General features: G+C 37.0%; 1 protein-coding gene across 2 annotated transcripts in view; it reads right to left on the minus strand.

Moving 5' to 3' along the window:
- The window catches only part of COL19A1 (collagen type XIX alpha 1 chain), a 415,341-nt gene that overhangs the window by 61,101 nt on the left and 341,236 nt on the right, over window positions 1-13,004 (minus strand). For both annotated transcript variants that reach the window (XM_051855527.2, XM_051855528.2), the window contains exons 39-43: window positions 12,364-12,414; window positions 12,223-12,267; window positions 11,762-11,788; window positions 7,921-7,974; window positions 2,384-2,428 (exon numbers count right to left, since the gene is read on the minus strand). In XM_051855527.2, the coding sequence (XP_051711487.1) occupies window positions 2,384-2,428; window positions 7,921-7,974; window positions 11,762-11,788; window positions 12,223-12,267; window positions 12,364-12,414 (222 nt within the window). The remainder of the gene's footprint in view (window positions 1-2,383; window positions 2,429-7,920; window positions 7,975-11,761; window positions 11,789-12,222; window positions 12,268-12,363; window positions 12,415-13,004) is intronic.

A 13,004-nucleotide genomic window follows, 5' to 3' on the forward strand; every position in this document is an offset into this window, starting at 1 on the left:
AAAATAAAAAACAAAATGAAATCTGTTAAAATATTTGAAAAAGAGGACTGGCATTGTGGCATAGCAGGTAAAGCTGCCACCTACAATGCTGACATCCCATATGGGCACTGGTTGAAGACTCAGCTGCCTCATTTCCAATCCAGCTCCATGGTGGTGTGCCCTGGGAAGGCAGTGGAAGACGGCCCAAGTACTTGAGCACCTGCACCCACGTCAGTGTCCGAAAGAAGCTCCTGGCTTCAGACTGGCCCAGCACAGGCCATGGTGATTATTTGGAAAATGAACCAGCAGATGAAAGATCTGTCTCTCCCTGTCTCTTTCTCTTTCTGTAATTCTGCCTTTCAAATAAATAAATAAATTTTTAAATAAAATAAAATGTAAATAAGAAATTAAAAAATGGAATACTCTTGAGGTAGGAGACAGGCAGCTTTATTTTTTAAATTGGGGATTTTAGGAATATGCTGCCCTAGAAATTATGATGCACTCCCAGTCATTCTTATTACTTGGACATAGGTTGATGGACTTAGGAATGTTATCTGTGATGGGCCAAGGACCAAAATAGATGTTTTTCAAAAGATGAAATCCAAATGGCCAACAGACACATGAAAAAATGTTCAGGATCACTACCCATCAGGGAAATGCAAATCAAAACCACAATGAGGTTTCACCTCACCCCAGTTAGAATGGCTTTCATAAAGAAATCGACAAACAACAGATGCTGGAGAAGATGTGGGGAAAAAGGGACACTAACCCACTGTTGGTGGGAATGCAAACTGGTAAAGCCACTATGGAAGTCAGTTTGGAGATTCCTCAGAAACCTGAACATAACCCTACCACATGACCCAGCCATCCCATTCCTCGGAATTTATACAAGGGAAATTAAATTGGCAAATAAAAGAGCTATCTGCACCTCAATGTTTATTGCAGCTCAATTCACAATAGCTAAGACATGGAATCAACCCAAATGCCCATCAATGGAAGACTGATAAAGAAATTATGGGATATGTACTCTGGAATACTACGCAGCAGTAAAAAAATGAAATCCAGTCATTCATAACAAAATAGAGGAATCTGGAAAACATCATGCTGAGTGAAATAAGCCAGTCCCAAAAGGACAAATATCACATGTTCTCCCTGATCAGTGACAACTGAGCACCTAAAAGGAAACCTGTAGAAGTGAAACTGACACTATGAGAAGCAATGACTTGATCAGCCCTTGTCCTGACTGTTGAGGAACAGCTTACCATTTGATTTTTAGTATTTTCTTTTTCTATTTAATACCATTGGTTGAAACCCTTACTTAACACATAATTATTCTTAGGTGTTTAAATCCAATTGAAAATTGATCCCTGTTAAAAATAAGAGTGGGAATAAGAGAGGGAGAAGAATTACAGTTCGGCATACATTCCCTCAGATTTACCCTTAAGGGTAAAGCTAAAAACTTGCCATGGGACTCCAAATCCCATTAAGTTGGCAGGTACCAATGCCACCTTACTAGTTAAAGTGATCAGTTTAAGCTCATAACTGATCATAAAGGTAGGATTTAGTGTCAAAGGGATCACATAAATAAGACCAAGTGTCTGCTAATAATAATTGATAGAATTAAAAAGGAGAGAAAGATTCAACATGGGAAGCAGGACACACAGCAGACTCATAGAATGACAAATGACCTAAATAGCATTCTGGCCTCAGAATCAGCCCTTAAGGCATTCAGATCTGGCTAAAAAGCCCATGAGAGCATTTCAGGCATGGAAAACCAAGACACTGGGGGCAAAAAATAACCTACATGAAAGATCTTTGTGAGTGAGATTCTGGTGGAAAGAAGGGGCCATCAAAGAAGGAGGTACCTTTCTCTGAAGGGAAGAAAGGACTTCCAATTTGATTATGGCCTTGTCTAAATAATATCGGAGTTTGTGGACTCAAGAGGCTTCCATAGCCTTGGCAGCTCATGACAAGGGCCTTGGGTGATCACTGATGTCATAAATAAGAGTGTCAATTGTTAAATCAACAACAGGAGTCACTGGGCACTTGCTCCCCATGTAGGACCTCTGTCCTTAATGTGTTGTGTTATGAGAATTAATGGTAAAACTAGTTTTCAAACAGTACTTTATACTTCGTGTATCTATGTGGGTGCAAACTGTTGAAATCTTTACTTAGTACAGAGTTGATCTTCTGTATATAAAGATAATTAAAAGTGAATCTTAATGAAAATGGGATGTTAGAGGGAGTAGGAGGTAGGATGGCTTGGGGTTGGGAGGGTGGGTATGGGGGGAAAACCACTATAATCCAAAAGTTGTACTTATGAAATTTATATTTATTAAATAAAAGCTTTCTATAAAAAAAGTAATGTTATCTGTGAGAATAATAAAAGGTAATCTGAACTCACCGATATACCAGCTATTCCTGGGGGACCTGCAGGGCCTCTATCTCCCTGTGGGGATTAAAAATAAATTATTACGTTTAATATTTCTAAAACATTTATGATATAAAATTAATGCTCAAATATAATTTTGATTTTATAACTGTTAATCAATATTAGCTGACGTAAAGCTAGAGAGTAGATGGGAAAACAACAAGATGAATAACCAATTGAACCTGTTAACAACTTTCATTTTCACAAAACCAATATTAATAAAGTATTAAAACAAGAATTCATATAACTTTACAATATTTTTTTAAAAATATTAATTTGAAAAGAAAGAGCTAAAAAGAGAAAGACAGAGAGACAGAGAACCCACTGGTTCACTTCCCAAATGCCAGGAATGTCAGAGGCTGGGCTTAGGCCAAAGCTGGGAGCTAGGAACTTAATTCAGGTCTCCCACGTGGGTGGCAGGAAGCCAATTACTTGGTTCATCATTGCTGCTTCTCAGGGTCTGCCTCAGCAGGAAACTGGAGTCAGGAGCCAGAGCTGGGAATTGAACCTAGGTACTCTGATGTGGGACATGTGGATCATAACCACTAGGCTAAAAGCCTGTTTGATAATGGTATTCCATATATACTTATAGCTAAAATTAATATTTTTCCCAACACATTGAGTATCTTCTGATGAGCTTTTCCTATACTTGACTCAATGTATATAAGATTAGAATAAAAAGGTAGAGAACTAAGAATCTGTAGTTCTTGTCATTTGACCCATCAAAAAATCTTTTGAATTTCTCTGAACAACACAGTGAATTCTTTCTCAAGAGGCAGTGTGGTGTTTTAGATAAAACTGATAGTGCTGAAAATAGTAGTGATTATATATGGGGTAATAAAATGGCAATTTGTTGGGCAGAACCTATATTAAAAAAACATCATAACTTCGCTTGGGGATATAAAAGAAGACTTGATTAAAAGAAGAGATATACTTTGTTCTTGGTGGGCAAGACAATGTTGTAAAGGTGTCATTGTTGCCCACACTGATTTATAAATTTAATGCAATTTGTACAAAATTGTAGTTTGATCAAATGATATTAAAGTTCACCTGGAATAATAAATGAATGAGATAAGAGAAAAAAGAATAATAAAGAGATACCAGCACCATCAATATTTAAACATGTAATAAAGCTGTGATAATTGGAGTAATGGCATAAAATTAGCAGTGTAACAATAAAAAATAATGTATCAGATATAGATAAGAAATCATAATAGGACTTTAGTAAAGTTTGCATTATTCAACAAATAGTGCAAATAAATAATTACCTTGCAAAAAGTTTGATTCCTCTCTTTATATTAAATCCCACATAAATTTCATATAGATTAACATAAAAAATAATGTGACCATAAAATAGTAAGAAGACTACACTAGCTGATCTTTGTTGAAATGAATGTAAGTCATTTTGTTCATAAAAACAAGAAATCATAAAGAAAATTTGTGTTAGACATGACTATGTTAAAGTTACATTTTTAATAATATTAAACAGAAATGAAAGGCAAAGGCCAACTAGAATAAAAAATCCAACATCCAAAATGGAAGTAATATCTTTTGGGACCAGCATTGTGGCATAGGGGGTAAAGTTGCCATCCCTAAGGGAGCTTGTTTAAGTCCTGGCTGCTCCACTTCTGATCCAGTTTCCTACTAGTTGCCTAGGAAAAGCAGTGGAAGATGGCACAAGTGCCTGGGGCCCTGCCCCCATGTGCGAGACCCTGAGGAAGTTTCTGGCTCCTGGCTTTTGCCTGGCCCAGCCCTGGCCATTGCAGCTATCAGGGAGTGAACCAGTGAATGGAAGATCTCTCCCATCTCTCTCTCTTTCTCTAACTCTTTCAAATAAATAAATCTTAAAAAATTAGTTATCTTTCACATATGAAGCATAGACACTGTCAAAAAGAAAAATGTAATGGAAAATTTGGCAAAGAATGTAACAGGTAATTTTCATCAGTTTCACTTTATTCCTTTTTAAATAATTTTTTTCACTCTTGAAATGAATATACTAGAGCTTTCTATTTAATATTTTTATACCTGATAGATTAATATTGACTACTTTATTTTTTATTTATTTTTATTTTTATTTTTTATTTTTTTGACAGGCAGAGTGGACAGTGAGAGAGAGAGACAGAGAGAAAGGTCTTCCTTTCCCGTTGGTTCACCCTCCCATGGCCGCTGTGGTTGGCGCACTGCGGCTGGCACGCTGATCCGAAGCCAGGAGCCAGGTGCTTCTCCTGGTCTCCCATGTGAGTGCAGGGCCCAAGCATTTGGGCCATCCTCCACTGCATTCCCGGGCCACAGCAGAGAGCTGGACTAGAAGAGGGGCAACCGGGACAGAATCCGGCGACCAGGACTAGAACCCTGTGTGCCGGCGCCACAGGTGGAGGATTAGCCTAGTGAGCCTCGGTGCTGGCCAATATTGACTACTTTCAACATTCAAGTCTCTCATTTCCTAATCATTCACCTATAATGATTTTGATTCTTATTCTCATAGTTACACCTGAAACCTTATCAACAAAAATATACACCCCTTCCCTAATCTTAATTTTATGCATTTCAACTTTGGACCACATCTTCCCATCATTCTAACTCACTCCTTTTATTTCCTTGAATCCCAAGACCTTTAATCTATTTATGGCACAATGTTCTTATTATTCCTCACTCCCTGGATGGCTGTCTCCCTTCTTTGCCAACTTTAAAGTCCATGGTGGTTGTTACAATTGCTCCTTTGTGCATACCACTAACCCTGTCACCACATACTTGCACTTAGCACATCACTTGTCAAAAACAGAACATTGTTTAAATCCAACACCCCTCCTGTTCTGAGCCTTTACTTGAATGTTTATAGATGACACAAGTATCTCACCAGCTGGTCTCCCTTCAGTTCATGATTGTAAACTGGAAGGGACCCTTAAGGCTACTAAACCATCATGTTTCTGAAGTCCCTGAGCTAACAAACCCTTCCTGCCAGAAGATTTTCCCCTGACATCCCCAACCTCTTCTCCTTACCTCACTGTCATGTGATTACTTGGCTTTCTCCATCTCAGAAAAAACTTAAGTGATCAGAAAGAAAAAGCTGTTATAAGTTCCAACAATACATCTTTCTCCATATCAGTACCTGTCCCCCATCCTCACTTTCCAACTGTTACTCTAGGTAAGATATCCCTGTTCTTCTCGGAAATCAACCCCCACATTCATTCACTAGGCTCCTTTCTCTTGTAGCTGTTTAAAGATATTATTCTAGCCGTTCTCTCTTCTCTTTCTCCCTGCCCCCATATCACCACACCAATTCTCTTTTCTACTGGATCATTCTTCAGCACATAAGCATTCTGGAATTTGTATGGTCTTAAAGAATTCATCTTATAAAATCATGACTCTACTTCCTCCAGCAGCCTCTGGATCATCTTTGCTTTTCTTTGCAAGAAAACTCATTGAGCACTATTTGTACTGTACCTGCTGTCTCTAATCAGAGTTTCTCATTCTTTCTTAAATACATTCAAGTCCAGAAGTTGCTCTTGCCAATACAGTCAAATACTAATAATATCTCTGGTCAAGGTCACCCATGATTTCTGTTGTTAAATAAATTGTCAATATTTGGATGTTCTACTTGACCCCATCCCCATGCTACTTTGACCTATTTGCAGTATTTGGGACAGGTGATCAATCCCTTTTCCTGAACTATCTTCACTTGACTTCCATGGAACCAAAATTTCCTCCTACCTCCCTGGTCATATCTCCATCTCCTTTCAAAATTTCATTTTCTTTCTAATCTCTTAATGTTAGAGGTTCTCAGGACTCAGTCTTTGAAACTCTTCTCTCTTTAAAAAAAAATACATTATCGTTCCCTTGATCATTTTTTCTAGTCTCCTTGCTTTAAGAGAGCATGCATATGCTTAGGACAACCCACTTTCTATCTCCACTTAGATTTCTTTCCAAAAGAAATCTGCCAACTCAATACCTCTACTTTGCTGTCCAGCAGGTATCTCCCAATTTGGCCTCATGTCCAAAATTAAACTCTTGATCATCCTTGCCCCTAACAATCAGCTCTGTGCACAGCACTCCTTATTTCAGATGATGACAGGTTTATCAGTTGCTCATGCCCTAAAATTTGAAGACATCTTCTCCTCTTTATGCTCTCATATCTACATATAATCAATCAGAAAATCCTACCGGGTCCATCTTCAAAATATATCCAGGACCCAGCCACTTTTCACTACCTCCAATGTTTTCACTCTGATCTGAGACCTTCTCCACTCCCACTCAGATTACTACATAGTTTTTCTAACTGGTTTTCCTGCTTCTGTTATTGCTTCCAATAGCGGGTTGTATCATTTTTTTTTTTTTCAGAAACCACCAATGGCTCTGTGTTTCACTAAGAGCAAAAGATAAAGTCATTACAATGTCTGATAATCTTCTTTATTAGTACTTCTCAAACCACCTGGGGTAAAGGAACAGTTTCTTAGTAATTTTCCAATATTCACAAACTAAAGTAAGTCTACTGATTACATGTTTGTGAGGCAATTTGAGACAAATTACTGGGCATACTTTTAGATGCTTATTCTCAACTACTGTACTGACCTTGGTGTAGAACCTACAACAAAGTTTGCAGACTGGCAATGGTCCTCTGCTGGTCACACTTTGAGTAATATGGCTCCTCTGATGGGGCCACTCCTTCCCTCACCTCTCTGACCACTCCTACAACTCTCTCCTCCCTCACTCAGCTCGCCTTCTTGGATGTAACAGAACACCCCATGTCCCAGAGTCTTTAGACCTATTGTTTCCTCTTCTGGGAATATACTTCATTCAGACGAGAAGGGACTTGGCTGCCTCCTGTAACCTCCTTCAAGTCTTGGTTCAGATCTTGCCTTTGGAGAGCACCCTATTTAAAAACACAACCCTTCTCTCCACCCCAGTACTCTGATTCCCCTCAATGTGTTCTACAATTTCTTTCTTTCTATAGCACTTGCCAACAATATTATTTACATTTTATTATGTGTATCCTTTTAGTTTAGGTACTCTTGTTAGAATATATGTTCCCTGACCATGGAGAGTTTTGTCTGTTTTGTTCCTTTATGTATGCCCCCTATCTAAAACAGGTACACAGTAAATATTTTTAAAAGAGATTTTGCATCTGCTTTCTAAAAATCATTTTTATTATTGTTCATTTTATTGGAAAGGCAGAGAAACATAGAAAGACTGAGATAGAGAGACAGAGAGAGATCTTCCATCTACCTGCAACATCTGGGGTTCAAACAGGCTTTAACTATAGAGCCTAGAACTTTATCTAGGTATCCCATGTGGGTAGCAGGAACTCAAGTCCTTGAGCCATTGTCTGCTGCTCCTCAGGATTCCCATCAGCGGGAAGTTGAATGAGAAGTGGAAAGGCCAGACTAGAACCAGGCATCTTAACATGAGTTATGGGTGTCCCAGGCAGCATCTTAACCACTATGCCAAATGCCCACCTCAGTAACCATTTTTAATGCTTAATGAATCAGCAGTTTTCTAACCCCTGTGCTTACCTTCACGCCTGGAAATCCTTCTAGTCCCGGCAATCCCATTGCACCAGGCTCTCCCTATTAGATATGAACATAAATGCAAGAGCAATGATCAAACAGCTATTAAGTATTGGTTTCAAAAGCAAAGATGTTTTGGTCTATATTTTTTACCCCAAACATGGCTTTGTAATTTAGTAAGTAAATTATACACTCTATTTTCAAGCAATGCATTATTGTATTTGATGTTCAAAAATCGTTTGAGAATGCACCCTATTCTCCAGAGAGGTATATTTTCTAATTAATCATTTTTATTCTGATTAAGAATCTAATTAGAATGAATCCCTCTAGTCAGTGATAACTCCAATTTCAATAAGAATTAGAAAGAAAAGCTGAGCTTTAATAAAATTTGCTAATTTGTGAGATATCTGGGCCTGCTAGTTCATCAGAGAATAGGATTAAATTCTGTAAGAGTATATGAACAGGAGGATCTCAAAGCATAGTTTGTCATCTTTAAGTACTCTCTGTAGCTGGACATGAGTTGCAAACACTTAAGAGGATAAACCCAGAGAAGCATCTTCAGGGATTCCTTAAGTCATTGCTCAAGCTGATAGGTCACTGAAATGGGACAGGGAAGTGTTTTCCATTAAAAAACAAATCAAAAAAACAAACAAAAACCCTTTTACAGGTTCCCAGGCTGACTGGACCCTATAGTCCTCATGAACACATATAGAAAATTGATGGTGAAAAAGGCTGCTAACTCTGAACAAAGCAACATTAGGGTTTTATTGTTATCTTATTATATTTATGTTTTTGTATTTAATAATTGTTAACATTTTGCCATAGTCACTTCATATGTAGATATTTTATACATACACATACTGTTTTACTTGAAAGCAGGGATATTACTATCACATAATGTGGGCTTCAAGACAGTGATCATAAAATGACAAAGTGTATATTATTACGTTGATGGTACGATTCAGTGATGCCAACATTTGCAAATATCTATATATCAAATGATATGACATCCACATATTTTTACACAGTGTTTTTTAAATCAAGAAGGATTGAAAGTGGGTAGTTGTTTGATACTTTATTGTTAATGAATAACTGTTGACTATAAACATTTCCTTAGGACTTTGGATATTTTAAACATAATCACATAGAAAAGACAGCTTCCAAACTTTATTCTCTGTAAATGTATTTTTACACATTTTACATAATTTCAGTCTGCTTAAAAATATTATCCATGTTCTAACTTCCAATATCATTTATTATATTGCCCTTACTACAAAATACTTAGTGAATAGGCATATGACTTGATACTTTTTTATGTTCCAGAAATCTTTTTAAATGACCACTAATATGCAACCAGTCCATGAGAAAAAAAAAAAAAGAGTTTCAGATTCTATGCTGCACACAGCTCTGTAAAAGGGACCTTGGCTTATCAACAAAGGAAATCCATTCTTTGATTCTCTGTTTACATTTTCAACAGTCCTTAGCACAAAGCAGGTACTCAATCAATATTTGAAAGTTGTTACTAATTAAATATTTAATTGAAAATTACTTACAAATTGAATACCAAATGAATGAAATGGTTTGTCTTAGAAGATAATAAATTCAATTAAAGGTAATTTTCCTCTATGGGGGTTTACTGAATAGATTAGAAAATGTGGTATAGATCTCTCATCACTGGGATTTGAAGGGTACTGAAAGAGGAAACGTCCCCCTACCTGCCACAAAAAACCTTTCAGTCTTCTTCTCTGCGACTCCCAGTCTACCATTCCTGGCTTATTTCTACAGCAGGAGGTATTGTTTTACATACAGGGCAACACAGTGGATGGTGAGGGTTGCCCATGGTGTTGATGCAAACCATGAAAGAGTAATTCTACAGTTTTGTTCTAGAATAATCATGAATATTTATACAATCTTTATTCAATTTCCATTTTTGTGCTTCACTCACTCAACCTCACGTCTCTAAAAGCAGGGAACATCCTACATTAACTTTTTATTTTTTACTCTTGGTTGCCACTAAGAAATCTGAAGCCCCATCATTTCCAGTTCTACCAAAACATGTCTATATTTTTGTTTCCAGTCACTTTCCAATGTGGGTGAATTATAATTTAAAATTTATTTTGAAACTTTAAAAAAAAAACTCTCATCTAAATCTAAATTACTAATGTAAGAACTTGGCTTGGGCCCTGCACCCACATGGGAGACCAGGAGGAAGCACCTGGCTCCTGGCTTCGGATTGGCACAGAGCGCCAGCCGTAGCGGCCATCTGGGGGGTGAACCAACGGAAGGAAGACCTTTCTCTCTGTCTAACTCTGCCTGTCAAAAAAAAAAAAAAAAAAAAAAAAAGAACTTGGAAAAATATTGCAGAAAAGTCAATGGTCAATGAGAAGTCTAGCTTTATCTAGATGATTCAGATGGGTTGTTTTGTGTGTATGTGAGTAGGAGAGGAAAAGATCAGCAGAAAATTTCACCAAAAAGATGAATGAAAATTAAAATTAGAGTGAAGGATATAGTTGATGAAAACATGAAATGTCCTAAATAAAGAAAGGGTGGCGGGAAGAGCAAAACAAAGGAAACTTAAATTACATATTTGGGGTTCAGAATATGACAGTGAGTAGCTGAAATACTACCTTCCAGGGAAAACAAATTGACTTCTAATGTATATTGCCCAGCCACAACAACAAGCTCTTTATTACATCTCCTTTGGAAATACACTTAGATGTAAAAGGATTACTTTTTATTGGCTTGTTTCTTCTCTGGTTTAAAACGTATTCATTGAGCTTTATCAACCTGTGCTATCATGAAGGAGCTTTAAATTCTTTCACATGGCTATGGCAAATGGTTTGAAAGTTCATTTCAGTTTTAGATATATTTGAGTTTCAAACATATATCCAAAGGCTACAACATGGGTGCAACTGGAAACCATTATGCTTAGTGAAATAAGCCAGTCTCAAAAAGAGAAATATTATATGTTTTCTCTGATATGTAGCCTGTGATTATAGAGTAGATTAAAATTATGTCTTTGCAAAAATTAAAGAAAAATGAATGAAAAAGGAGAGGGATTGAGTGAGGAAGAAAAGGAGGGAAGAAAGTATGGTTATCTTCTTAGAACTGTATCTATGAAGCATATGAAATCTGTTCTGTTTATATTAATAAGTTTTTTCAAAAAAGATACTCATATGGAACACAAAGGGAGGGGCAAATGCTTGAAAGGGACATGACAGGAAAAAATGCCAAGCAGTCAAAGGAATCTAATTGAATTTGGCAGAACTTTTACAGTGAGGCTCTGTGCTGAGAAAGATGCTGAGGACAATTATCATCCTTTGAGAAGCTGGAGGACACACTCTCCTTCCGTGCAGAGTGCTAACCTCCTGATACATTCCTTCTAATAGCAGGTTTATGACAGCACACATCTCCTGCAGAATAAATTCCTCAGACAGTCAAAGCAAATCAACAGTCCCTTCCTTCTTCTGTTGGGGAAGATGTGAAACATGGTAAGGAATTCCTTTCTAGTAAGTATTTTTCTTCTACAATCTACTTAAAACCCAATCAATCATCAGAAGAGGGCTATTAGAAGAAAGTGTCCCATTTATCAGGAGTTTTATATGTGCCTTCCTCCATCACAGGATGATTTTAAAACAAACTGATGGAAGTAGATGAACCTTAGGGCAGTGACAACATCAGGACTAATGCATTTCAAAAATAAAGAACACACTCCTGGCCTATTTGTTGCCTCCAAAACATTAATTGATGAACGCCTAAGACAGCAGACATCTTTGCCTGATGCTCTGCTTTCAAACGTTAACAGAGACCCTTTGCTAAATGACAGAAGATGTGGAAACAGACATACCGCTGGCCCAGGATCTCCTTTAGGGCCCTATATTAAAAAACAAGCAAACAAAAATCAAGTTACTTTTAAAATAATGACCAAAGCAAAATTACAGAATACATAACATTTTTGTCCAATTTTCTTTAATACACATAAGAATATTTGCAAGTTCTGTTTTTGTTCCAGTTTGGGCATGAAGAATCAAGTTAAAAAACATAACTTATGGGATTCCCAGGAAAGCGGTTTCTTGGGCATTATTTCAGTTCTTGGATTTGCAATTAAAATGGTGACAGGATTATGGAAGATGCTTTATTAACTTCCTTGGGTCCATTTTCTCCATTGTATTAGAATTTTATCTTGTAAAATTTGGTTATAGTTGTAGCATGCATTTTTCAGGGACTAGGTTTTTTTTTTTTTTTTTTTTTTTTTAATACTGTGGCTGTTGAACTCGAGTGTGCTTGAAGAAGAGCAAGTATACTCACAGGGGGACCAGGTGGCCCTGGGTAACTGGGCACATTCACACCTCCCTTGAAAGGAAAAGCAAACAAGAAAGGAAAAGATGAGAAGAATTTGTAACAACCTCTATCTGTAAAACAATTTTGCACTCTTATAACTGTGCATACCTGGATTTTATATAAACTGCTCATGCCGTTTCCTTCATTGAATGGTACACCCTTAGGAAACAAATGAGATACAGAATTATCCTTTCAAGTTAATTCTTTACCTTTCATCATTTTACCAAAAGATAGTGCACCTATGCTACTTTTTAATTTTTCAATTTTTGAAGTGTTTCCTGTCTCATTTTAGACAGTGACTTTAATAAAGTAAAATAATACAAAGTTTTCATTTTTAGCTTTTTCATAGAAAATATAGGGAAGGACATGACAAGACACTGAGCTACACCTGGAGCTCACACACTCTCTGTTGGGGTTTGATTAATGCTCAGGTTTGACAGAAGAGACGCTAATGTATTTGCAGAAAAATATTATTTGCTCATTAAAATTCAGTTTCTGAATTGCCAATTTACGCTAACTGTTCACAGCCTGCTGACCTGCCGGGTATAATGTGGTTGCGCTGATGAAGATGTGAATAGGGAACAATCTGCTCCTGAAAAGTAATTTTTTCCCACAGTCTCTTCATAGAAAACAGAAAATGAAGGCAAATGCGATGATGCCATTACCTAAAGCCTGTGTGGATGTTTTTACAAAAAATGTATTCTTTAGAACAAAGCAGAACAAGAAGTTCCTATAAAAAGTTGACATTG

This window comes from Oryctolagus cuniculus, chromosome 5, assembly GCF_964237555.1.
Source record: "Oryctolagus cuniculus chromosome 5, mOryCun1.1, whole genome shotgun sequence".
Classification (NCBI taxonomy): domain Eukaryota; kingdom Metazoa; phylum Chordata; class Mammalia; order Lagomorpha; family Leporidae; genus Oryctolagus; species Oryctolagus cuniculus.